Raw genomic sequence first — 27,233 nt, 5'->3', positions numbered from 1 at the left:
TATAATTATTTGGAAGTGATGTTGAAGTGTGAGAAAATTTCAGCTTCCACTTGAACGGTTCCCTTGGGCAACATAAAAATTGGACAACTTGCACGTCGAGTCAAGTCGGGTCGTCGAGTTCCGATAAATACTCACATTTTGGTACCTCTCCGCGTGGCAAAGAAGGGTTTCACTTTTTTCGTGAGACCTAGTACGACGACGATCTATGAATATTCAGCTTTCGAGTGATCCCTATGGGTTTATTGTTAACTTTTTTTCTGTACTTCTTCTTCAATTCAAGGCGAGTAATGTTCACGTGGGCAGAACAAAGCCTCGCGCGTAAAGTTGTCTTTATTGTGCGCGGGAGAGAAGAAAAAAAGAGATGTGCACAGATACGACGACGTGCTGCAGTTTCGGTGCGGTCTTATATAATTATTATTTTTCTCTCTCAATGATTGCACGCAACACATCACTTAGATGCATAGACCGCCCGTGAGACGTCAAAGTAAAAACGGAACCGAAATAGTTTAAGAGCAGTTTAACCCATCTTGGGGCGAGCCCACCGATTTAGGTGAAGTTCTATTGTTTACTCGAATAACTTACAGAAGCATTGAACGAATTCAAGTAAATATTGTTAATGAATTCTGCTTCTTTTAGAAATAATTGTCTAGCCTTTATATTTTATTCAAATTCTTGACCTGATTTACACTTTATTTTAGTAGACTAAAGTTAAAGGTCGGGGATTGTGGTGTAGGGGTAAACGTGGTTGCCTCTCACCCAGTCGGCTTGGGTTCGATCCCAGACGGTCCCGGTCGGTGGCATTTTTCGAGACGAGATTTGTCTGACCACGCCTTCCGTCGGACGGGGAAGTAAATGTTGGTCGTTAGCTCAATACAGGTGTAGGAGTCGTCTCCCTGGGTCCTGTCTCGGTGGAGTCGCTGGGAAGCAGTTGGACTCACAATCCAAAGGTCGTCAGTTCGAATCCCGGGGTAGATGGAAGCTTAGGTGTAAAAAGAGGTTTGCAATTGCCGCAACAATCAAGCCTTAGAACACCTAGTTTCGAGTAGGAATCTCGCAATCGAGAACGCCAAGGCAATGCTGTAGAGCGAATAATTGGGTACTAAAGCCCTAAGTCAATTTTTATGTACAACGGCAAAAAACACGATTAAAACCCATTTCTGATCACTTTTTTTCATTTTAATGCAATTTTTTTTGACGAGACAACATTTTTTCGATGGATTAACTATGGTCCCCTTGGAACGAGCTGTCAAGTAGGAACTGTTCTGTCAAGAAGGATCACGAGGTTAATTTTTCAAAATTTAAAAAGCTCATAAAAAGATGATTTCCATAAAAAATTATATAACAAATACTATTACAGAAATCAAAAAAGGTGCAAAAAAAGTTTGTACACCTTTCGAAAAATTAACATAAATAAAGTTATTTGTTGACAAATCACCATATATCCAGTCTCCCAACTCTAAATAGGCATCATTGACTGATTAAAAAAATAATTTGGATTGGAAATTCTATATAAAACTTATCTAAACTTAATTTTGCAAACTTTCAATTTAACTAAATGTCAGTATACATATTACCATTAGGGTGCCCAGAATATGGAACTTTTATTCAAAACCTCGGTCCACAAGCTAAATTTAAAAAAAAATCCTTCATCATCCCGGTACGAGAATCGAACTCACGACCTCTGGATTGGAAACCCAGCACGCCGCTAGTCGAAACCCATCCCCTACCGGTCAGTATTCCCAGTGAGTAAAATTACTCTTTAAATATTGTTCCTTGACCTATTTTAGGACTCTGGGCCAAATATTAGCAAAATCGGTCATCATTTACCCATTGATACTCGGAGATGAAGTTTGTATGGAAAAAAACGAAAAAAAAATATGGAAAACCCAAGTTTCTTACGGTTGGGTCTGCACAGTGCGCTACTTCCATCCAAATATTCTCAAAAGTGAGATTCTTATTGAAAATTTAATGCTCTACAACTTTGTAGAACATCCCAAAGCTGTGAAACTCGATCCTGAAAAGTTATTAGCGATTCAAAAAAGTCATTTTTGTATGAAAAACAATTTTTTCACCAACTTTAGGCTCGGGTATCAATGGGTTAATCTCATCCAATTTCGCTCAGAATTTACACAGATGCTTAAAATTACCCAAAAAACCGTTTTCCGCTTGTGGAGCATTGGGTCATTTTTTTCTGGGCACCCTAATTACAATAGAATTGCTAAATAAACATTCAGGAGGGGTTATAACACCGTTTTGGGGGTCTTTGTAACGCTAGCATATATTTTTCGTTGGAATTTCGTACCAACCGGGAATTACGTCATCGGAAAATCCGCCGGCATCCGAACCGGTCCATTGTTCACAAGTCAACCTATGTGGCTTCGGAAAGGGCATAAAATTTCCGATCTTCTGATACCTATATATCTTGGTTTTCTATAAAACCCACGTTTTTAAATATCTAGGCAAATACGTTGTTATGGTTTCGTTTGAGTAATCTGCCAAAAATGTATGGACTTTCGTAATTTTTGTTCCCGTGGATCAAACTTACTTTTTGCCCAGGTATTCAAAAACGTGGGTTTTATAGAAAACCTAGATGTATGGGTATCAAGAGATCGGAAATTTCATGCCCTTCCCGATGCCACATAGGTGGACCGGTTCGGATGCCGGCGGATTGTCCGACGACGTAATTCCGGCTTGGTACGAAATTCCAACGAAAAATCTATTCGCTCTATGATATGATATGAATGGGTTTCGCGGGGTTATGATGATTCCAAGACAAACAAAAGCTCCAAATTTTTTATAAAACCTTTAAAAAACAGCATGTTGCTACCACATTTTTAACTAAAATTAACGTGAAGACTTCCATCATCATCCATCATATAAATTTTGCGTCGCTTTCAATATTTTGACAAAATTCCTTCTACAAGTTGTTTAGAATACTGCCCTACACATGCTGATTCCTTTTGGAAACGATTATCCCATTCCTTGCGAAGTTATGGAAATCGTCATTAATCAATGATTGCCAACTAGGACGTCAATGATTGTTCCACAAAATTATATAAATTTTGAGACACATTTGATTTAGATCAAAAATTCCTTGAGTGGCTTCAAGAAGGCAACACCCGGCACATGCTGATTCATTTTGGTGGAGAAATTCGTTAAATTGAATTTTGTACACAATATTTTAGAGTGATGATCAATTATCTCCCAAATGATCAACGGCTTCACCTTAAGTAATCAATAGTTCAGTAAAAGATGCACAACCAAGTTTCTATCAAAAGTCCTGCATAAAATAATTGATGGAAAAAGAACAAAATCATTAAACTGCCAAACATTCGATAATTTCCTCCACTAAATAATATCAAAACTGAGCTTAATTGAGCTAAAATATAAATATCTACTTTGTTTTAATTGCGTTTATGATCAAGCACAAACTAATGTGTTATATTCCCCAGTTTGATCGTTAAAATTTGTTTTGGAAAAAAATATTAAAGTTATGTTTATCGATATTTATATCTATTTAATGTTTTTTTTAAGATTTAGGATTCTACCTCACTGGCTAGGAAATTTTTTTTTGTGGTTTCAAAATTCAAATTGAAGTGTATATGAAGTTCCACTTGAATGTTACATTTGAGAAGGAAGTAAGTTTTTTAAATGTTTTTTTTTTTTTTTGTTTTTCGTTATTAAATTATTGCTGTATTTTAAAGCCGTTTCATCCTATCAAAAAGTGTTCCAAGATAATCTTGTAGGAAATTTGGATAACACTGAAATAAAAATACACGCAAATTGAAAGATGATCCATCGATTTTTTTTTGTACAAACAAACGAGATAAATTCAAAAGATGCCCTAACGTTTATTCAATGTTCAAATTACAAAATCGTTCAAAAAGAAAATTTCGATTTTCTTTGTCTTACCTTGATATCTTGATATTACAATACAACTAGTGTTACTGATTTTGCATAAAAACGATAATTTGATTTTTTTTAACATGAGTAATCTTCCTGAGTTTCCAATTGATTAAAATATTTTGTTCAAACTTTTGAAGAACATGGTCATTATAACAAATAGATTTTTTTAATCCCGAATTATTTTTGCCTACCCAGAAGCAGATTTTTCCTTAGCTCGCTTGTAGCTTGTATTTCAGTAACCGACAGTAGGGAATGTTTGACTGTTTGAGAAGTTAGGTAAAACATGGAACTTTTGGTTTCATTTTGGAGATTGCAAGAGTCATGCTCGATTGCTTCATTTAAAAAAAATATTTCCCTCTATCCAAATTAACAAGCTTAACTATTTTCCTTTTCTGAATATTGAATCGGCGCAATAATGAGAAAACGAATACACACACTTGACTCGGTTTTTGCCTCCAACTTCATCATTCCTCCGGCGAAAATAGTCAAGTTTCTCACATGTAGGACGATGCGTCGAAAGCTCATGTTTACACACTCTATGCTCAGTTAATTTGTGATTTGGGCCTTTTCCCATATTTTCTCCCGGTTGGTTTGTTGTTCGGTGCTATTTTATTATTCCGTTTGGCGGTACAACAACGAAGCCTGGACACCGTGAAAAGGGGAGGAAAAAAAACGACGATTCAACACACCACAAAAGCGAAGGAAGTTTTCGAGGAGTGAAGTTCATAAAACATACTCCAAGTCGATTATTGGTACAGAAATGTGTCTTCAAACTCTCTTTCCTTGGTTCTGGTATCCCGTACATGTGTGTAGCTAGGAGTTGTTATGGGCTTTGACGCGCGTCGTTCCTAGAACGTTTGGAATGTGCTTCTTGGTTCTGTTGGTTTAACGCATCGCAGCAAAACAAAAGGCAGTCGAATGATTTATTTACTCACCACCAGGTTGTTAATTATGAACTCTCTACTTAGTGAGAAGTTCATGCAAGTAGTCCAACTGTGAACCCAACCGAAAACGATGGGCGATTTGGTTAACGATTATTTGGCGTTTGTCCAATAAGGTCATCGCAAATTTTATTTCAAGTATTTGTCCCTTTGCATAAAATATAGGAAATGCCAGTAAAAATATAGAATAAGCTGGAAAACCCGAGCATGAGTAAATAACAAAAGAAATGCGTTTCAATACCTTTCTCTGGTATCAATAACAACTTTTGGTATTCCTGGACCCTTTCAAATTTGTCTTTAGGATTATACAAGAGCAAAATTTGGTATCATACCAATTTCAGGTATTGCTTAAATATTGCAAAATTGCAGAATTTGTCAATGATAGAATACCACATTTTGGTTTTCTTTTAGAATTACAGTATTTTATCAAATTCCTCTCTTTTGATCCTTTTGATAAGGTAACTTTGCGCTGAAATAATGTCTCAAAGCGAATGCTTTCGTTGAAAACCGAAAATTTCAAACATGATTTTAAAAGTTTTTGATATATCCCCTGAAGAAATGACTTGAAAACCACCACTACATTCCATGTTATAAAAGTTTACCAAAAGTACAATAGTAATATTTGTGTTAATCCTTTAACCACTCCATGAATTGAGTATGTACTCAAACATCACTTGTTTGAAAAAAAGGGTGATGATTGAAAACAATAGACAGTAAAAGAGAATATATTTTATAACAAATCAAGAATCAATAGTAAGAGAACGATGATTGTATTTTAAAGAATAAAAATGAGAAGCTGGATGTAGTAGATGTAAAATTAGACAATAGTTAATAAATAGAGATAAAAAACAAGCTTAGATTATAGCAATGATAATTTATAGGACAAATAAAGAATTATTAAATAAATTCGCAATAAAATCAAAAAAGATTAGACAAATGATAAATACACTTGATATTACTAGTACATTGAAGAAAAGTATATTTTTAAGGAAAAATTCCAAGTTTGTTGTCAATTGGTAAAAAAGAGTGGAAAAGCTTTGAGAGATAAGAAATCAAAAGTTAGTAAAATTAAAATCAAATGATGGATATCAAATAGAAGAATCAGCGAAGAAGTGAGAATCATTAGAACAAAATAAAAAGAGGAGATAGGCGGTAGCTGAGAATGGAGAAAAGAGAAACCCCGTTGTGCGATGTTTCAGGTACACCCACAGCAGTTGACTCAACATACTACGAATCAAAACAATACCGTCTACAATCACAAATTACTTCCCTTTCCCACATTGTCACGACCCTTTCTTTCCTTCTCGATTCTGACCCGCGGTGGTCAATGGTTTATGAGCCGTTTCCACAGGCCACAAGCTAGGTCATCATGAAAACCAAGCCAACGTGGAGGTAAGAAAATAGGACACTTTTAAGCAACCAGAGCTATACTGTTCTGATCAAGATAATTCGGATGATCTAACAGAACCACGGATGTCGTTAGTTGCGCTCCTTCCAGGATGTTCCTTACGTGGACGTCAATCAAAGAGCACGCAACAAGATCAGTGCCATTGCATGCTCTTAGGTATCAATCCTTGGCCTGCAGATTGCGTAACTCCTAGAACTCATCCATCCCAACTCCAAGCGAAACTTACTTGGAGATACCATGGAGAATTTCCCTTATCCCCTTAAAAATTGGAGCAACACTTCCTATCTTCTGAATCCTTTATCCATGAACATCATCCACATTTAAACGGATTGATATGCGAAATGCAATAAAGCTGATAAGCGCGGCGCCGAGGCCGTGCGTCCTCAAATATTCAAGTGTGCAAACGACGACGACGCTAGGTCAGTCTCTCCAAAGTGCAGTCAGCATTTGGTTGTGCACTGTCTGTTGTCTACCATCCTGGACACGGCAACGACGACGACCGATGACGGCATTTTTCCTTTAAACTTTAATGAAATTCTGTTTGATTGCATAATTGAGAAGCGTCATTCACTCAACCGCATTTGGTTTACTTTACCACGGCCATGTGCGAGGGGTCCCCAACCCGAACCGAGCTTTCGTATATTAAAGCTAACCGATCAAATTGCCGCCTGTCCAGCCACTGGCACTGTGGCCACTGGGGTTTGGGGTTCCGTACGTACGTACGTGGTTGGTATCTTTTACTTCATGCGATGATTGACTAATATCTCACTAACTAACCTATCGAGAGCCATATCAACAGCACACAAGAAAGCAACGGCGGCGGCTGCCCCAGACTTTTTTTTTCGTTTTTCGATGATGGTGAAAAAAAACGAAAAGGCATTTGAAAGAAAAAAAAAAGAGTTAAAAAATGCACTCACTCACTCACCCCAAGAGAGATGATCAATAGCTTGTGTGGGCATCGTTTGTAATTTTAAATGAAGTAAATAAATATTTGTTAAATATTTTCCGTTAATAGCTAGCACCTAACTGTATATCTCACTCGTCGTCCCATACAGCAGTGTCTTAGGGTCGGCATCGAAAAATCTCAAGCGCAGACGACGACGACATTCCCCGAGCTTCTTCTCACAGGTTCAAAGCCGGCGGCTGCAGCAGGTTGCGACTCCTCCGATAATTACACGCGACGGAGTGGCCGCGGTTGCTGCTCTTGGGTTACTCCTCCTAGTTGGTAGTAGTGGCCCTACAAAATGCAAGCGATCCTCCAACGCGCGCTTTTGTCACCTCTTTACAGCCGAGCAGAGGGCCGACGAGATTTTTTTTTTCGCTCGCGGTTCGGAGTGCTTGTGGTACATTTTGAATTATAGGGGAAAGTGAGACGAACAGAAGCCCTTTTGCCATGCTTTGAATATTATTCGAGTAGTTCTCTATGATTTCACAATATTTTTCGTGATTTCAAAATTCTCATTTTTTGATTTGATTAAACTTTTGCCATTCCCTATGTCAAAAGAAATTTTTTTTTCATTAGTTTTTCCATGCAAACCTCCATTTGGAGCCTGGTTATACAAAATAGGTATGACATTGTGTATCTTGAGAAGGGAGTTTCTGATCGATTTGGTGTCTTCGGCAAAGTTATAGGTTATAATTGGAACTTTTCGGAAAAAATAAGCACACGGAAAAAGAAATCCGATTTTGTATTTAGCTTTTTATTACTAAAAGTTAAATTCCAAAAAAAAAAACATAAATCGAAAAGTAATCAGTTCAATTTGTGCAGTGGTTGCGAGCGGTTGATGGCCGACATTGTGTGTGAAAAAGAAAAACAAAGTGAAATGCTAATCCTTTCGTATAATCAAAGAAGTCCTTCCTATATCATCGTTGATCGGGAGGCACGACACCGTGTGAATTATTGTATTAAAATACGAGATGATGTATAAGTGTTCAAAGTAAAATTACTGTAAAAAATGCCATTTCCATACCATCGATTAATCCTCTACTGCCCATTTTTTTTTTCTTTTTTTTTCCCGTGTTCAGGAAGTCATTTTGAGCAACTTTTGTTCTACGAAAAACTTTACTTCTCTTATTTTATGTTTTTTCTTGTTTCATTTTTGGTATTTAAATATGCATTTATCTTGTTCAGCTTATGTTTGTTTTTGGTTGAATTTGGCCTATTCTACCACATCCTATCATTACATGTCGCCTTTCTATTTTTTCATGTTTTTACAGTCACTTTGTTAATTTTTTTGCCTATGTTTCATATTTTCTGCTATAAAATGGCACCATTATCATTTAAATTGTAAAAAATGCGCAGTCTAGTACACTTGAAAAATTACAGCCAAAGTTGACCCCTGTAAAAAATACATTTTTAAACGTTAAGACTTCCATCATTGTCATGATTTTTCATTCAAAGATGTAAATTTTGCGTCGCTTTCATTATTTTTACAAAATTCCTTCAAAAAGTTGTTTAGAATAGTGCCCTACACATGCTGATTCCTTTTGGTAACGATTATCCCATTCCATGTAAAGTTATGGAAATCGTCATTAATCAATGATTGCCAACTAGGACGTCAATGACTGTGCCACAAAATTATAAAAAATTTGAAGCACATTTGATTTAGATCAAAAATTCTTTCAGTGGCTACAAGAAGGCAACAACCGGCACATGCTGATTCCTTTTGGTGCTGAAAATCGTTAAATTGAATTTAATACAGAATATTTTATAGTGAAGATCAATTTTCTTCAAAAATTATCAACGGCTTCACCTTAAAAACATTGTCAAAGTTACTTTATGTAACAAGTAAAACTTCCTAACTATGAATTTTCTAAAATGTTCAGAGTTTTTCTTTCCAATGCTTTTAAAAGATCAAAAATTGGTTGAAAAGTGGATTTTTGGCGATTTTTTTAATCGAAGCCCGTCAAAAGGCGGGGTTGGGTTGTAGGTAGAGGGTTAACGAAAGGCACGCCGACGCTTTAAGTCCTCTGAGTAATCGTGGTGCAAAATTACAAGTATTTAGTATTAAAACAACTGTGCGTGAGTGTAAATCGGAGGGCTCGGCGACGGGTTTATTATGAAAGTCCTCCCCATAGCATCATAGCTCGTGAGGCATCGAAAAGCCAATACCTTATCCTACGAACCCAAAAAATATTAATTCCGTGCCTGCGATTAGCGTCCATCACACACCAAAAAAAGTGCTAAAAAGTGCAAAAAATGTCTCACGGCAAGAAAAAGAGGCGGTCCTCACCAGCAGGATCGGCAGATTTGAAGAAGCTAAAGAATGCCGAAGCGCTACCTGCAAAGCCAGGCAGTTTGAGCAAGGACGCTCAAAATTCGTCTGGAAACCAGTTCGCTACCCTCCCTGTGGACGTGAGCAAGAAGGAAGAATTTGAACGACGAGAAAAGTTGCCACCCATTTTTGTGAAAACATCGTCATCGGATTTGGTGCGAAAGTGGCTGACCGGATTTATCAATTCTTCAAAGCTTCCATTCGCTTGTGTGCTGATGGACTCAAAATTCTGCTACCTACCAGAAAGGATTACAACTACGTTCGGGATTTCCTGAACAATACAAAGGTTGAATACTACAGCCATGACGATCCAGGTAAACGCCCCATGAAACAGGTCCTCCGAGGCCTGTACGACATGGATGTGGGTGTGCTGAAAGAAGAGCTCAAAACTCTGAAGTTGAACGTGATCGAAGTCTTCAAGATGACGAGACACAACAAGGAAATCAAGTATCGTGATCAACTGTACCTGGTTCATCTCGAGAAAGGATCGACAACGCCGTCTGAGCTGAAAGCAGTTCGGGCAATTTTCAACATCATCGTGTCTTGGGAACGTTATCGTCCAGTGCACCGTGACGAGACGCAATGTTCGAACTGCTTGCAGTTTGGACATGGTGAAAGGAACTGTTTCATCAAGAGTCGTTGTGCAACCTGCGGAGGTGCGCACAAAACTCAAGCTTGCGAAACAATCAACGAGAACATCGAAGCGAAATGCTTCAATTGCGGCGGCGACCATTCTACCAAGAATCGGAGCTGCCCAAAACGGGCTGAGTTTTTTAAAAATTCGGCAGCAAGCGACGACGAGGCACCAACCAAATCGTCGTAAGACACCACCAGCTTTCACGGATGTGGATTTTCCTGCTTTGGCGTCACCAGGCGCGGGATCTGTTCGAGTGGTTCCAAATCTGCAGCCATTGCCGTTGTATTCAGTAGCAGAGAATACAACACCTCCTGGCTTGAGTCAGCAACCGAGGGAAAACCAACCAGCATCAACGGATGAAGGCAGTACACGGAGAAAAAAGAGTTCCGAAAATCGTGAACACCCGTTCATGAAATTGGGAACCAAGAACAAAGTGTTCAAATTCCATGGTAGGTTTTTGAAAATCGTACCATGGCATTTGAACACTTTGTTCGTGGTTCCCAATTTCATGAACGGGTGTTCACGATTTTGAGAACTCTTTTTTTCTCCGTGTAGTGACCTGTTTTCACCACAAGAACTTCTGAACATTTTCATCGAGATGACAACAACATTGCGTGATTGCAAAACTCGTGCGGAACAAGTAAGAACGCTAAAAGTCATTTTTTTTCTTTTTTACCCAAATGTATTCGATTCAATGCAAAAATGTAAAACAATTTGAATTAAACAAATGAATGTGAACAGTTAATAATAAAACGATAAAATACAACAAAGATGAAGAGCATTTAGCCATACCACTTAGAATGTGAATAAAATGTAATTATTATAAGAAAGTTCAATAAAGATATCTTTAGCTTCAAAAAAAAATTAATTCCGTTATGCTTGAAGGAAATGCTGTGGATTCAACGGTCTCAATAGATTAAATTCCGTGATATCGTCAGTTAATTATCACAGGCTAATGAGGAGATACTTAGAAAAAAACATTTTTATCGATACAAATTCTTTGTGAGGTTATATCTCAGAAAACTAATTGGACGATTTTCATAGTCTAAGAGATACAACTGTAGGAAATTTTCTCAGCTTTTCAGACAATTTTTTTAGTGGTGCTTTTTTTTAAAGAAGTATTTTTAAAATGCAAAAAAAAACAGAAATTGAAAAAAAATTAGAATGCTTTTCGATTGCAAATTCTATTTTAAGCTTTAAACAATCTTTTTGAGTATTATTTTTTATCCATGATTTTGATATTTTCCAAAAATGTATATGCTCTAATACCAGATTTTTCACTACCACACACTATGGCCTAGAAGATGTTTTTTTCAGTCTCCTATACTGCCGTTCTACGCATAATTGTCCCATTTTCAAAAAAGGGCACCTGAGAAAAACGCGATTGAAATTTTTCGATCGATTTCTGTGTTTCTACGCATAATTGTCCCGTTGGTCCCAATTCGCCCTACATGTCCCTAATTACCCCGGTTAACATGTTATCACCCTTATTTGTAATCCTCTTGCAGGTATACAGGTAAGCAAGATGAAATGCTTCGTAAAACTCATGATTTTGTGATAGAAAATAATTGATGGGACAATTATGCGTAGAAGTTCAACGATGGGACAAACAGACTTAGGGAGCGTTCTTTTATTACGTAACGTAGTAGGGGGGAGGGGGGGGTCGGAGGCCGTGTTACGCTCCATACAAAATTTTTAAATTTTGTATGGAAATTTTGTTACGAGGGGGAGGGGAGGGGGTCTAAAAGTTCGATTTTTCGCGTTACGTAATAAAAGAACGCTCCCTTAGTGTTGTTTCCAATGATTTTCTGAACAAAGTATTTGATTTTATGTGTTTTTCTGAAAGTATACGTAAAACTAAGCTTAAAAATGATAAAAAGTCAGAATCGTCCAAAAATGACATGGGACAATTATGCGTAGAACGGCAGTATAACATATCAACAAATTTTGAATATCAAAAAATAAGTATTTTGGGAATTTAACTTTAAATGGAAAACAGTTTAACAAAATCGGACTTTTTCCGTGTACCGTAAACTGGGGTAAGATTGATAGCCCGGGGTAAGATTGATAGAAATTTGATTTGGCCACTGATTTTGATACAACCAATACAACAGTCACATTTTTGCAAATGAGCAGTTCTCTACGAAATCGGTCTTTTTTCTTAAATTTTAATTTTTGTATTTTTAATCCGTCTGAAACTTTTTTGGTGCCTTCGGTATGCCCAAAGAAGCCATTTTGCATCATTAGTTTGTCCATATAATTTTCCATACAAATTTGGCAGCTGGCCATACAAAAATGATGTATGAAAATTCAAAAATCTGTATCTTTTGAAGGAATTTTTTGATCGATTTGGTGTCTTCGGTAAAGTTGTAGGTATGGATATGGATCACACTGAAAAAAAATAATACACGATAAAAAAATGGTGATTATTTATTTAACTTTTTGTCACTAAAACTTGATTTGCAAAAAAAACACTATTTTTAATGTTTTGATATGTTTTAGAGGACATCAAATGCCAACTACACTCATCCCTCATATTCGGAACAGTTTACAGATCGGCCAATGTTCAACAAATCATATAAAATCGATAATTGAACATAATGAATTGCTTTTACCTTCATGTGAAAGCTTTTCTTGCGATCAAAGAAAAACATTGACCCTTGAAATCCACAAATTCGGAACACTTTTTTCTTACGATGTAAACACACTTTTTATTCTCTCCAGAAGTACGTATTTTTATACAAAATAATGACTTCGCATTCCGAAACCAATAAAACTCATGCTTAGTAATGTTTTATAAATGGTCTGATAACTTTTTTGTGAAAATATCAGTTAAATACAGGTGTTCCATAATTGTGGGAGGCACAATAACATCCCACGATCATGAAACAGGCAATTTGGAGGCAGTGTTTTGCTGATCTGGATAAAATAGTCTTGAAATGAAGTTTTTTGTTCAAAAAGTACTACTTTTACTAGTGAAATAGCAAGAAAATGTCCAAATAAAGGCCTTAAAAATAGCAGGGTCGGCAGAAAAGTCGCATTTTGCATTCTATTGACAAATTACCACAAAAGTGTTCCGAATTTGTGGGTGTTCCGAATATGTGGGATGACTGTATTCAGAAATTTTCAGGTTGTGCAAAAAATCTTTGAGCGAGTTATGAATTTTTGAATCAATACTGATTTTTTCAGAAAATCGAAAAGTTGGTCGCATTGTCAACTCATTTTTCGATGTAAAATCAAATTTGCAATCAAAAAGTACTTGAGTGAAATTTTGATAAACTGCACCGTTTTCAAGTTAAATCCATTTTTAGGTGACTTTTTTGAAAATAGTCGCAGTTTTTTCATTTTTTTAACCTTGTGCACACGTTTGCCCATCTTTAAAAAAAAATTTTTTTGAAAAGCTGAGAAAATTTTCAATATTTTGCATTTTTAAACTTTGTTGATACGACCCTTCGTTGCCATGCAAAGGTTTAAAAACAGGAAAATTGATGTTTTCTAAGCCCACCCAAACAACACACCTTTTTCTTATGTCGATATCTCAGCAACTAATGGTCCGATTTTCAATGTTAAACTAACATTTTGTTCTAACCGAAACCAACCAGAAAAATCAAAATATTGTGCTCCAACATGGTTAAAACTGCTGTCCCAATTCGCCCCATGTGTCCCGATTGACCCCAGTTTACGGTACAGAATTTCAAAAATGTTTATACCCATTTGGTATGACCAGCCCCCAAAATTGTATGGCCACTTCTATAGAAAAAGCAATGTAAACAAAAAGCACGTGAAGCTATGATTAACGAAATCACTATAAATATCCGTAAAGCCTGTTGTATGAACAAGTTAAAGTAATATTTCTCAGTGGGTGAAACTTTGTTGAAAAAGTTTTCAAAACATAATTTCCCATTTTCAAAATAAAATTCGCGCACGGTTTGTTTACTTACGGCGTTGGAATCGTTTAATTGTTTTGATAAATGGGCACCATTGCAACAGCCAATTCAACTGAGTAATCAATTCCACTATACTATGAAACTTCGATACACAAATGTCGCTTAAACAGGGAAAAAAATCTAGGTTTTCTGCTGTCAGATATTTTTGGCAAAAAAAGCAAAGCAATCCACTTTAAAAACTCCCGGCTCTTTTGTGGGCTTTGTTGCAAGTTTCTACTCATTTCTAGGCGTCCGAGGGTTATGTGTGGTGAGTCACCCAAAACCTCATTTACGCAAATGGACTGAAGTTTTACTTCCCCATCCGATAGAAGGCCATGAGGATAAGGCGGAAATCGAACCCGCGCCCCATAGCAACTTAGGAATCGGCAGCCGAAGCCGCTAACCACCGCGCCACGAGACCGGCCGGGGATATTTTTGGCAATAAATTGCGAAAACAAACTAACAGAATTAAAGTGCTCATTTTTGTAATAAGCAGTTGCAGACTGGTTTCAGCAGAAAAATTGCTGAAATAGCTAATAACTTGCCAAATAACAGCAAATCTCTCTGCAGATTTAACGATTGATAGTCTCTCCGTGAAAATAGAAATTAGTCTAAAATCTTAACCTCTTAAATTTCGCTCGAAAAAAAGTCTATTACATATTCAATTTATAATATTCCACCTGAAATGTAACAACACATGTAACATCAACTTATTTCTGATTAAAACCCTTATATTTCAACCGAATATGGTATGGTAAATATGGTCCACATTGTAATTAATCGTTATTAGTATTTAACGTATAAATCTAAAGTTTTTAAAAGGTCCTATAAACTATTGTCTTTTATATGTTTATAGGACCTATTAAAAAAACTCTAGAAATTTACAAAAACGAGAGGAATCAGTTTCTACTAGTCTCCCCTAACCACGGTAAAGAGGTGTGTGCTCTCAAAGCCTTGCGCCTCCTTCAGCATCATCCTCGCGCGCGCAGACCCAAGCCAACAGACCGGGCCAGGCACGGCTAGTGCAAATGTTTTCTTTTTTCGAACGCGGTTTCACTCTCACGCGCAACTTCACGAAGCCCACAATGGGTTAGATTTTAGTACGAAGACAAAAAAAGGAGGCAGGCAGGCAGGCAGGCAAAATGAAATGCTCAACTATCACGCGGCCGATGTGCGTATTTATTTTACATGGCTTCGACAATTATTGACTAATTACAGCCAAGTTGAACAATCACATTTGAGGTCACGACGGGCGACGAACGTGTTTTTGTCGTGGCGGGCGGTGACGTAGAGGTATACCCTCTTTGGGAGTTTCCCGCCACTTTGGACGTTTTTGTTTGCCCTGATGGGTTGAGACATTGGGTTTGCAACCGATTCCGGTTTTCGAGTTGTTGTGACGAAAAGTTTCTAGCCGTTCCCAAGAAAAGGGGGAAAAAATCAATGAAAGTTACGATAGGTTGGGTTTAGACTATGCTAAATGCTAGTTTAACTTAAAAATTTCCAATTAAAAAAATTTCCGGTTTAGAAAACATAAAGCATCATTACAACAATTATTTTATGTCAACATTTTCAATTCCTGATTTCAGAAAGTCATTGTGATATTCACAAAACTATCATTTGTTGTACTTTTTAATTTGTGTTTAACTTTGTAGTATTGGTTCGCCATATTTCATTAATTGTGACTTGAAATTACATAAAAGTTTGTTTTGGTTTTTTGACGTTTGTCTGCTTTTTAACTGGGCTACGGCCCAGTTATCGAGCGCCCAGTTAAAAAGCAACCCAGCTAAACAACGCCCAGTTACCGAACAACTACTGTACCTTTTTTCCCCCTGAATTGTCTTTTCATCTACCTATATTTAAACTTTGCCCAAGACACCAAATTTATTAAAAATTCCCTTCTCAAGACGCAGGTTCTAGAGCATTTACAGTACTTGTTCGGTAACTTGTCCCTAAGTTTGACTGCTAATTGAGCACTCAATTGAAAACCGGCCACTTGAACAACCCTCAGTTACCAAATAAGTGCTGTAGATACCATTTTTGTATGGACAGCTGTCAAATGATATGGAAGAATCAAAGACGCAAAACGACTTCTTTGGTAAAAGAGAAAAAGTATTTTAAAACTAAAAAAATAAAAATAAAAATCTAAAAATACAAAATTCAAATTAAAACGATTGACATTCCAACACTCGAGCTTCCAAAAAAATCGAAATGATAACAACAACTCTCTGCAACCTCCTGCAACCAGAGATGTCTAGTAGTGTGGTTCACAGATATATGAAAAAGACAAAAGTGTTCAATTTCGAGCGCATCAACCGGAATTTTAAGGTACTTAATCGGTAACTGGGGTAAGAACGTAGTCCATTTACCGAATGCTGCTCGAAAACTGGGCTGAACGAAAAATGACCAGGGGGCCACCGATTGATATAATTTTCTCTACAAAATATTAAAATAAAGGTTACCTAAACTTGTTTCCAGAGCTCACTTGACTTTACTTGAATTTTCATAAAAAACTTAATAAATATTTTATATTTGTTGAACTTGCTTTTTGCATTCACCAGCCAGTTTTTTGGCGTTTGTCAGACTTTTAAGTGGGCTACATTGCCGTTCTACGCATAATTGTCCCATGTCATTTTTTGACGATTTTGACTTTTTGACATTTTCAAGTTTAGTTTGTCGTATACTTATAGGAAAACACATAAAATCTAGTACTTTGTTCGGAAACACATTAAAAACAACACCAAGTCTGTTTGTCTCATCGTTACACTTCTACGCATAATTGTCCCATCAAGTATTTTCTTTCATGAAATTATAAGTTTTACGAAGCTTTGTATAGCAAGATAATTACAAGTAAGAGTGATACACTGCTAAGTGGGATGATTAGGGACATATGGGGTGAATAGGGACCTACGGGACAATTATGCGTAGAAACACAAAAAAACGATCGAAAAATTTCAATCGCGTTTTTCTCAGTTGCACTTTTCTGAACATGGGACAATTATGCGTAGAACGGCAGTACAGCCCAGTTAAACAACTGGGCGAACGAGTACTGTACAATAACCCCAGAAGCTAGCCTGAAAATTTAAGCTCATTTGGTTAAGGTTTAGCTGATCCAGTTTAGACCTGAAGTTAGTATGGAACTTTAATCACATTATCTAAAGACCAAATCTCTAATTTCTGCGATCGAAAACATCATTGGCGTGTTTGGAAAGTTTGGCACTTCTTTTAGTTTTTACAAAATCATAACTTAAATCGCTGGAAACAATAAAACTTTGTTATACTTTTATGCCAAATGCATATTTTCTTTCGAACATACAATTTTTCTGACCTTTATTTGGACATTCTCTTGCTATTTCAGTAGTAAAAGTAGTTCTTTAAAAAAAAACGTTACTTAATCCACCTTTAGGTGGTTGGTGCCTTCCTTGCCTTCATACAGTGAATACACTACACAGCCTCAAAAATGTGTATAAATAGCAGTTATGCTTATCAATATCTGAGATCCGGCCTCAAAAAAATGTATTAAAAACACTAAAGTATTTATAACTTTTGATAGGGTTGTCAAAACTTCAATCTTTTGGGCTCGTTGGAAAGGTCTTTTGGTTACCTATCCAACGATGGGTCGCATGATAGATCCGGAAACTTTTTTCATCAAGATATTTGAGATCCGGCCAAAAAAAGTGTATAAATAACACTTAAGTGCTCATAACTTTTGTCAGATCTGCAATCTTTTAAACGCGTTGGAAAGGTCTTTCAAATACCTTTCTAACAGTATATAGCATGAACACCCTTTTTACAATCTTCCGAAGATTAGCTAAAATCGTTTTTTGCGATTCCGTCGTGAAACTACTCACTTTTCCTGTCATTCTTGAACGATGAAATAGCCTACTTTTCTGTACCAAAAATAACAGAACCGAATAGCAAAACTTTTCAGCACTTGTTTCGAAAAGTAACACTTTTCAACATTTTTTTGATTTAAACGATTTATTGACAAAATACATGAAAATTTGATTTAAAATTTCACTCAGTGTGTGTTTTTTTGGAATTGCAAAAGATGTTGTATGGAGCTCGTTGCAAAACTTGATTTTTTCAGCACTCTTCGTATTTATCCAACTCGGTGAACCTCGTTGTACGTTGTACGACGATGTACGACTCGTGCTGAAAAAACCCTCTTTTTGCAACTTGTTGCATAAACTACTATTTTAGCAAAACTTATAAAGTACTTTTCTAAACTTCATAATATTAACTAGGGTCTTGTGGAACACCAAGACGGATCGAATGAGACCAAAACGGTCCAAATCGGTCCAGCCAGTCCGGAGATAATCGTGTGCATATTTTTCGGTGCACGGACTCACACCCAGACACACGCACAGACATTTGTTCAGAATTTGATTCTGTGTCGATAGGTATACGTGAAGGTGGGTCTACGTGGTCGAGTTAAGAAGTTCATTTTTCGAGTGATTTTATAGCCTTTCCTCATTGAGGTGAGGAAGGCAAAACGACATTTCGAGACTATTTTATCCAGAGCAGCAAAACACAGCCTTAAAAATGCTTTCACGTAAAAGCATGATGTTCAATAATTGATTTTCTATAATTTTTTGAACAATTACCGATCTGTAAACTGTTCCGAATGTGTGGGAGGACTGTATAATATATATTATATTATATAATATATATTATATTAATGATTTTGCCAGGACCCATGGTGTAGGGACAAGCGTGGTTGCCTCTCACCCAGTCGGCCTGGGTTCGATCCCAGAAGGTCCCGGTGGCAAATTTTGTCGGACGGGGAAGTAAATGATGGCCCCGGTCTAACCTAGAGGTTAGGTTGATAGCTCAGTCCAGGTGTAGGAACCGTCTTGCAATTGTCTCAACAATCAAGCCTTCGGGAAGGAATCCCGCAATCGAGAACGCCAAGGCAATGCTGTAGAGCGAATAATTTTTAAATTAAAAATTTTTGGTTGTGAAATTATCAGTTCAATTCAGTTATTCTACAATTGAGTCCTAAAATTAAGCTGAAATTTGTGATATCATTGTTCGCAACGATAAAGCTTATTTTTCTGAGTACAATAAATGCGTGGTTAATTGGATACGACAACTTGATGGTTGAACAACCGCAAAGGATTTAAAATTAATTTTTAAATCAATTTAAAAAAAATAACTTCGCGGCCCTTCTTGACAGAAAAGGTCCGACTTGATAGCTCGGTATGGTAAGGATGATCCATCAAAAAAATGTTGTCTTGTCAATTAATTCAATTCAGTTTATTTCTTTAGTTTATCGACTAACAGTAGTTTTATAAGTGCAGTACAGAGTTTTGGGGGATCCTTTCAGCTGTGTATAAGGCATTTATCACAATGAATACAAATAAAGTTGTTTGTAAAGGAAACAGAAAAGAGGAAAACAACTCGCAAAAAAACCTGTATTGTCAATTTTTTTTTTTGCATTAAAATTAAAAAAAATGATCAGTAATTGTTTTCAATCGTGTTTTCTACAGTTATACTTATGAAACAGAAAATGTGTTTTGCTGCACTTGATTAAATAATCTAGAATTTAGAATTGTTGTATTTTGTTTGAAAGAACTACTTTTACTAGTGAAATAGCAAGTTAAAGTCCTAAACAAGATCCTACAATCCTATTGCTAAATATTTAGTAAATGTGGCCATGTTCCCCATAAGGTTCAAGGGATCCGAGATTATCGAAATCTAATGTCAATACGCGATTAAAGGGATCCTCCTAAGAGGCCAAAGTTGTCGCTATTGTAACCTTGATTGTAACCACTAGCGTGCACAGGGGATGGGCAACATGGGGCAACTGATCCTCCATCCTCAGAAATTTGTTATAAATTTGGTCATGGGGTGTCCACAAATGACGTATTTTTCAAAACGTCCTTATTATTGCCCCACCATCCTCAAAGAGCTGGGCACGCTAGTGATTGTAACATTAAAAATTTGCAATTCAATTCAATAGTTTGCTGAATCGAATGGACCGAGAGCCATGTTCCCCCTGTGGTCACTTTTCCGCTGTGTTAGCGGTGGAATGAAAGTTCATTTTCCGGCTCAGATTAAACTTAGGAAAGGGAAGTAGTAAATTTATGCTCTTACCTTTTTCAACGGAACTTTCAGAGGGACGAACGGTGTTCCCTCTACCTGGGCTCCGATGCTGGTGTAATTTAGCCATCTAGAATTGGAACCATGTTTAATCAGAAATTTTGATTCGAAACTTTTTGAAATCTATGAAATGTATGATGCTCTCACCTGTCCGGTAACCTTTTCGCCATTTCCAGCAACTTCACTTATCAATGATGCGTTAAAAAGTTCTTATAAATTCCGCCTAAACTTTGTAAAATAAAAAGACGCAAACACGCTCACGTTGTGCTGTTCAACAAGCACGGTGATGTTTGTTTATATTTTGCATGCTGCTGTCAAAAACCCATCCACAGGAGTTTCCATTTATGCCGACTGCCTTTGTCATAATGCCGACACAAACTACACAGCAACTTTCTTTCACTGAATTTCAGTAAAAATTTACTGAAATCTGCACTACTGAATCTTCAGCAAGTTTTTCAGTAAATACAAGCAAAACATTGTAAAAGGTCCCAAGTCAAAACTGTAAACAAACGGGATTTTTACTGCAAACGATGCATTTAGTTGTAAACTATCACTGCATTTCGAGAAAAGCTTAAGAAGTTGATTTTTATGTGAAAAAAAGTCAGTTTTGCAAAAGGCCAAAGTTTATGACATCTAGTTTGTTTTCAATTTCCACATAGACCCTTTTCATCAAAGGACCAATATGGAAATTGAGTTGTTTTGTTTTGAAATCGTGTTAGGTCCAGGGACAAACACAGTGTCGTTTCAAAACAAAAATAAAAACAATGTTTGGTCCTTTGTTTCAAATTCGTGGAATTGAACGACGAACGGTCCCCGCAGCCCGCTTGGAAGTCCAGCGAATCCTGGGGGGAATGGCATGTCTCGGCTTCGTCGACCGACGGAAGCAGCAGGGGATGTGAAAATGTTGGCGAATGAAGAAGACGTCCGGGTAGTAGCCACAGCAGCATTTCGAACACTTCGTCTCGGTACGGGCAAAATTTCATATTCCCGCTTTTCAACTCTTTCACACTTGCGGCCGTGCACAGATCGCAAGTCGCCGGCGGGCGTCACCATTAGCCCCGCTTCGGCAGCAACGACGTGTAACAGGCGACAAATACGCCGACGACGTCCGTAACACCCGGAAATTTTGTCAAACACCGAAGACCGCCTACGACTCGAACGACAACTCTGCGTCCGTTTCGTTGCCAGAGCATCGATCCAGAGCGGCGGCGACCACCAACCGTTCGTTGGTCCCTCAGCAAATCTGTCCATGAAAACGGTTCCAGACAGCTTGGTCACGTCGCCTCCGTAACTTTTCAAAACTCCTTCTAAAATTCGGCTTCGTCAACAGGGAATTCAGACTTACCTATGTTTCGAGAATTTCTTTCTGTTTCTTCGGAAACAATCTTTGCTGGACACAAAAAAATACAATTATTTACTACACCCAACACCTCGCCCACTAAGTTGGGCTTCAAATGATCTTTTTTGCATAAAATAACACAAAACCACGACTAAAATCTTCAAAAAACTATTCAAAACACCGAAAAATAATATTCGATTCGCAAAAGCCCGAACAGGAAAGTAAAATTTGTTTTGGTTAGGTCTGTTTTGGCACCGGGCCAAGCAAACAAAGCATCAACAAAAACAATTTGACATCGTGTTTGGCCAGGGGCCAGAATGGAAAGTGAACCTTTCACTGTTTTCAAAGGACTTGAAACACAAAGGGCCAACTCTCTCCCCACGGGGCAAAATATTTTTTCTGGGCCTATGTGGCTTTTTAATCCATTTTCTCGAAAAAAATATAGTTTTTGGTAATTATAAGTACAAGACAACGTAGTCGTAATAGTTGTCCACCATTTATGTGGATAATCATTTAAATAATCTCAATTCTCTTGAAATAGGATTTGAAAAACTTTTCCCAAAATTCAACTTGCTTTTTCTCAATGTTTTGAAAATCGACTAAGGACCTTTTACAATGTTTTGCTTATAGTAAATTGCTGAAACTTCAGTTTCCTGAAACCAATCAGGATGACAGATGGTTAACTGGATTTTCAGTAAGTTTGAAAATGTCAAAATGACGTAAGAAAAGCTGAATTTTCAGCAATCGAAGATCTGTCAAATAAAACTGAATTTTCAGTAATTATAAGCTGTCAAAGTGAACTGAATTTTCAGTAAGCACGAATTATCAAACAATACTGAATTTTCAGTAATTCTTTACTGTCAAACTGAACTGTGTCTTCAGTTAATCCGTATAGGCCTGGGTGAAACTGGAATCACTAAAATGGCCATAGCTCAGCGAAAACTCAACCAATTGGCATACTTCTTTATTAGTTGAACTCGTTAGAATGTCTTTTTTCCAAAAATGACCCGCAGAACCCGGAAATGTTTCGGTGGCCGGAGATATTCCGGAGATATTCCGGTGGGTCTCTGGGTCAAAGTGGGTCAAAAATTGCCATTTTTGGGTCCCGCATAATTTTGTTACAGAACTCTTGGGAAAAATAAAAAACGATCTTTGTTCTAACCGCAGACAGTGCTGACCGTGGATATTGAACCACCGGGGATTTTCCGGATTGAACGGGCAGGTTTCCTACCCCGGGGACGCGGATAAACTCTCAACTTACAACGGCACGCTTCGAGAACAAACTAAAATGGCGACCCAAATAGACTGGCAGAGCAAATGTCAGAAACATAAATAGACTGGCAGCAATGTTACTGATTTTCAGTAAATTTGATACGGTTTACTGATTTTCAGTAATTCCAAAAGACTAATGCTGAATTTCAGTAAAAATAGGATTACTGAAAATTTTCAGTAAACTTATTTACTGAAAACGAACATCAAAATTTGGTGTGTAGTATCGCTAAGGTTTTCGCGCAGATTAAATTTTCAGTAAATTTTACTGAATTCAGTAATGAGAAATTGGCACGAGGTGGTCACTTCAAATAAATGGCATATTATTCATATATTTTCTACAGTTGATCCGTATGTGCATCCATATTTACGAGATATAAACGATATAAACGATGTTGTCAATTTTCGAATGTTCATTTGTTTCAGTGTGTCTGTCAATGACATTTCATTTTTGTGCACGCTGTAGAATGTAAACAAACAATCTGAAAAGTTTTGTCGAGTGTGTCGGGGGAACCTGTTACGTTTGGTTTTGGCCGTCCCGGAACTGGTTCTGGAGGAGAATCTTCGACGTCGGCCACGCGGCAGTTTCGCGTCACCGGCTCAAAAACGCTTCTCGAGGCGGACAATCTATCCTCACTGACCATCGGTAAGTTCTAGTTGAAGTTTTCCTTGCGGAGTTTGACCTTTTTTGCGTTCATCCGCAGATTAAAGCCGACAATCAACTGCCCGGAGTATTGAAGGCCTACGAAGCATGAAGACGAAACTCGTTAACGGGACGATGACGTCAGGCCGTGAGATTTTTTGCTCAGCAGCTTGAGCTGGCTCAACCGGGAGATCTTTTGGAAAAAGGTTTTGCAACGACCACAATCAATCAAGGCGTTTGACTAAGAGAAGCGATTACAAAGAGCCTACTCGGTGGCCAACGATGCGTTTTACAAGGTGTGTTCAAACTTCTCGTTTCGGTAGACTCGGAGAACGCGACTTATATATTCTTTTCATCCGTAGACATGTTGCTGTTTGTTGCTGTCATTCACACTTAGCAGTTGGAAAAGTAAACGATGGCCTGCCGGAAGCAGTGTACATTTGTTGCCCCCTGCAACATCTGCCGGCCCTGACTAAACGATGAGTATAAGGGTCAGATCGGCCGGTAGCTCCATCAGGAGCTGAACTCGGACATCACCAGCACTTGAAAGATCAAGTTCAAAAGGGTATTCAAATGTTGAGTTTAGTTGATTTATTTTTTTTACAGATTTTTGCTTTGTTTTAGGATTACAACCAGACTGGAAACAAATCTTCAGGCATGGGATCTCCATTGACGAGCTGCTCAAGTGAAGCCACAACCACTGTGAACACAAAAAACAAAAGCGTGCGCGTTCGTGCTGGAAGCTTTTCCGCGTCCAGCTGGACGCTGTCAACGCGCGCTTGTTGTTGGACCAGTCCAAATGCTAGAACAGCATCAAGCTATTGATTGGCCAGCTTCTAGATTCCAAGACTTTGGCCTAACTCCTGAAGAACGTCATTCACTTCTGCTGGTGATTTTAAAGATTGCCGCTACCGGAAACGTCCCATGAAAACTGTTAGAAGTACGTGATAAATAAAATTTAATGAAAAAATTAAAACAAATAATAATTATTGAATGATAAACTTTTATTTAACTTTATTAAAGTATGAACCTTTTTCCGAGCGTTTGTAAGTGTTATATAGTTTGTTTTGAGGAAACAGAAATACTTTTCAGCTAGCATATACCTGCCAGCCTCGAATTATTTTGTCATAGTAGCCGGAGTACAGGCCAGATCCCAGTTCTTGATCGACGGATCGTAGGCGACGCACAGCGCGGTTCGTCGAGAAGCAGAGGGCGTCGATGACAACAATGTCATCGTTGTGCTCCAGCGTTTGCAGATGCCTATATCACATGAACGGATTGAGTCCTTTCCGTCGGACGCACACAGGGAACCATCAGTCGAAACGGACATCGAACCAAGCTCGATCTTCAGCTTTCAGTTGTTCAAGTTTCAGATCTGACGGTGCGATCCGACCGGGGGACACGATGATCGGGTGGTAGTGGTTAGGCGAGAAGCGCACGCATGAAACCCAGACGGTTTAACCCTCCTCCTGGATGGTAACTAGCACTTGGCCGACAGCTTGATTGTCTTATCGTGTGCTCCGGACTCGATTTGACGTTTGTCCTCGGAGAATGGAACGGACAAGACGTCCTTGGTATGTTTTCCGAAGCGGCAAGTAGACTTGACGGCGGCCAAGTCCTACAGATGGAGGGTCTTGTCCCAGGAGCCGGACAGGGCGTAGTTGCCGTCCGAGGACCGCGTCGCTGTTAATGTGCGGGTGGCCGTACAAGCACTTCTGCGGGATGCTGGAGTTGGCGTCTTCTGCGGAAAGCTGTAGCTGGCGTCGTCCCGGTTCAGTTTCCACAAGATCTGTCGCGCGACGAGGACTGAACCATGTCCGTGTATTAGGAGTTGGCCGCGATCTGAGTGACACAGCCGGAGTGGCCAACCAGCTGGCCGCAGAGCTGCAGCATCTCGGTCATTGATGATTTTAACTTAGCAGCAGGAAGCGTGCCTGTTCGCGGAGAAAATGGGGAAGTGACAGTTGCCAATGACGTTTAGAAACGTCACATGCCACACTGATCAAAATTTATTTTTATATTCTGACGTTGCTCCTCGTGCATCCATATTTACCGTATTTACCATTATTTACTGGAGTTGCTCCAAATGCCATACGGATGAAGCATGTGCCCAACCCCTTGGAAATTGGTGTGTAGTTTAAATCCTTTTACAACGTTCTTATATTACGTAACGCAAAAAATAGGATTTTTAGACCCCCTCCCCCCTCGTAACTAAATTCCATACAAATTTTTAAAGATCTTGTATGGACCGTAACACGGCCTCCGACCACCCAACTGCGTTACGTAATAAAAGAACGCTCCCTTTGCGGTCGAACAAAGGGTCATTGTACACTCAACCCCCGGTGGTTGGTCACTTTTTCGTTTGACACTTTTTTAGTTTGTACCCCGTTGGTTGGTCAAAGTCAAACTAAAAAGTGACGAACTGTCACTTTTTACACGGCGCCTACGCACACTATCAAAACAAACGTATGATAGTGTGTGTGAACTCCGTGTAAAAGGGGTGTCAAACTAAAAAGTTACCCCGTTCGTTTGACAACAGTTGGTGTCAAACCACCGGGGTTTGAGTGTACTCAGAAAATAAGCTTTATTGCTGTGAACAGTCTTCCCGAAACGCATGCACGCCGTACACGCCGTACAAGTTTTCAGTGCAGATGAACCTCAAACACACCAGGCTACCATGTTCGAGTTCTCCCCGCACGGCGCACTCAAGTTTACACGCGGTGTAAACACGGGGTGCACACCTCGGGTACAACGCCGTGCGAGCGAAGAGCGTATAAAGAGACGAAAAAAAGACTGCTTCTCACTCTCTCTCTCTGTGCAAACACTGTAGTGTGACTGCAGCGGAGAATGAAACACCACTTTACAGCAGAGGGAGAGTGATGAAAATATTTCTGTTTCTTTTCTGCGTCGTCGGCCTGCACGGGGTTTGTACCCGAGGTGCAGGTGAAGACTTCCATCATTGTCATGATTTTTCGTTCAAAGATATAAATTTCGCGTCGCTTTCAATATTTTGACAAAATTCCTTCAACAAGTTGTTTAGAATAGTGCCCTACACATGCTGATTCCTTTTGGTAACGATTATCCCATTCCTTGTAAAGTTATGGAAATCGTTATTAATCAATGATTGCCAACTAGGACGTCAATGACTGTGCTACAAAATTATATAAATTTTGAAGCACAATTCGACGTCGTCGTGCTATCTTGTCGCACCCGCCATTTTGACGTTCCGAGAAAAACGCGTTTTAATGTTTGACCTTGAATATTCAAAAACGAGAGCACGCAATGTAAACAATAACAAACACGTTTTGTTTGGCTCACCATTCTGAGCATTGTCCCAAAGTTTGGTTGAAGTTGGTTGCTGGAGTCCCGAGTTTTAATTACAAATGTTTACGGTAGTCTAGCTTGTACGTGTGACAAACGCATCCTGACTTTCCTGGCCTGAAATCCCTTTGGCCTTTTGTCGCACTTACATCAATTTTCATGGAGTGACAAGATAGCACGACAAGATTGAAACTACTTTCATATGTAAAGTGACAAAAATGCACGGAGTTTTTTCGGTTTTTGTTGAATATCTCAGGATTGAAATCGAATTTTGGGGATCTGTGAAGGTCAAAAGGTGAGGCATTGTGAGCTGCACAAAATGGCGTTCTTAACTCAATTTGGTCCAAAATGCACGACAAGTTAGCACGATGGCGACGAATTGATTTAGATCAAAAATTCCTTCAGTGGCTTCAAGATGGCAACAACCGGCACATGCTGATTCTTTTTGGTGCTGAAATTCGTTAAA

The 27,233-nt window shown here is 38.3% G+C and overlaps 1 protein-coding gene and 1 pseudogene across 1 annotated transcript in view; both read right to left on the bottom strand.

Annotated features, from left to right (window-relative positions):
• Window positions 1–20,503, bottom strand: part of LOC120429732 (RNA/RNP complex-1-interacting phosphatase homolog) — a 46,446-nt gene extending 25,943 nt beyond the window's left edge. The window contains exons 1-2 of the mRNA XM_039594784.2: window positions 20,343–20,503; window positions 20,190–20,265 (exon numbers count right to left, since the gene is read on the bottom strand). Coding sequence (XP_039450718.1) covers window positions 20,190–20,265; window positions 20,343–20,365 — 99 coding nt within the window. The 5' untranslated portion in view covers window positions 20,366–20,503. The remainder of the gene's footprint in view (window positions 1–20,189; window positions 20,266–20,342) is intronic.
• Window positions 20,504–24,489: 3,986 nt separating this feature from the next.
• LOC120429721 (guanine nucleotide-binding protein subunit beta-like protein) lies at window positions 24,490–25,562 on the bottom strand (annotated as a pseudogene).
• Window positions 25,563–27,233: the final 1,671 nt, after the last annotated feature.

The sequence above is a fragment of the Culex pipiens genome, unplaced genomic scaffold (genome assembly GCF_016801865.2).
Source record: "Culex pipiens pallens isolate TS unplaced genomic scaffold, TS_CPP_V2 Cpp_Un0019, whole genome shotgun sequence".
NCBI lineage: Eukaryota > Metazoa > Arthropoda > Insecta > Diptera > Culicidae > Culex > Culex pipiens.
The sequence above is the reverse complement of the archived record's forward strand: the minus strand, read 5'-3'. Positions and strand labels throughout refer to the sequence as shown.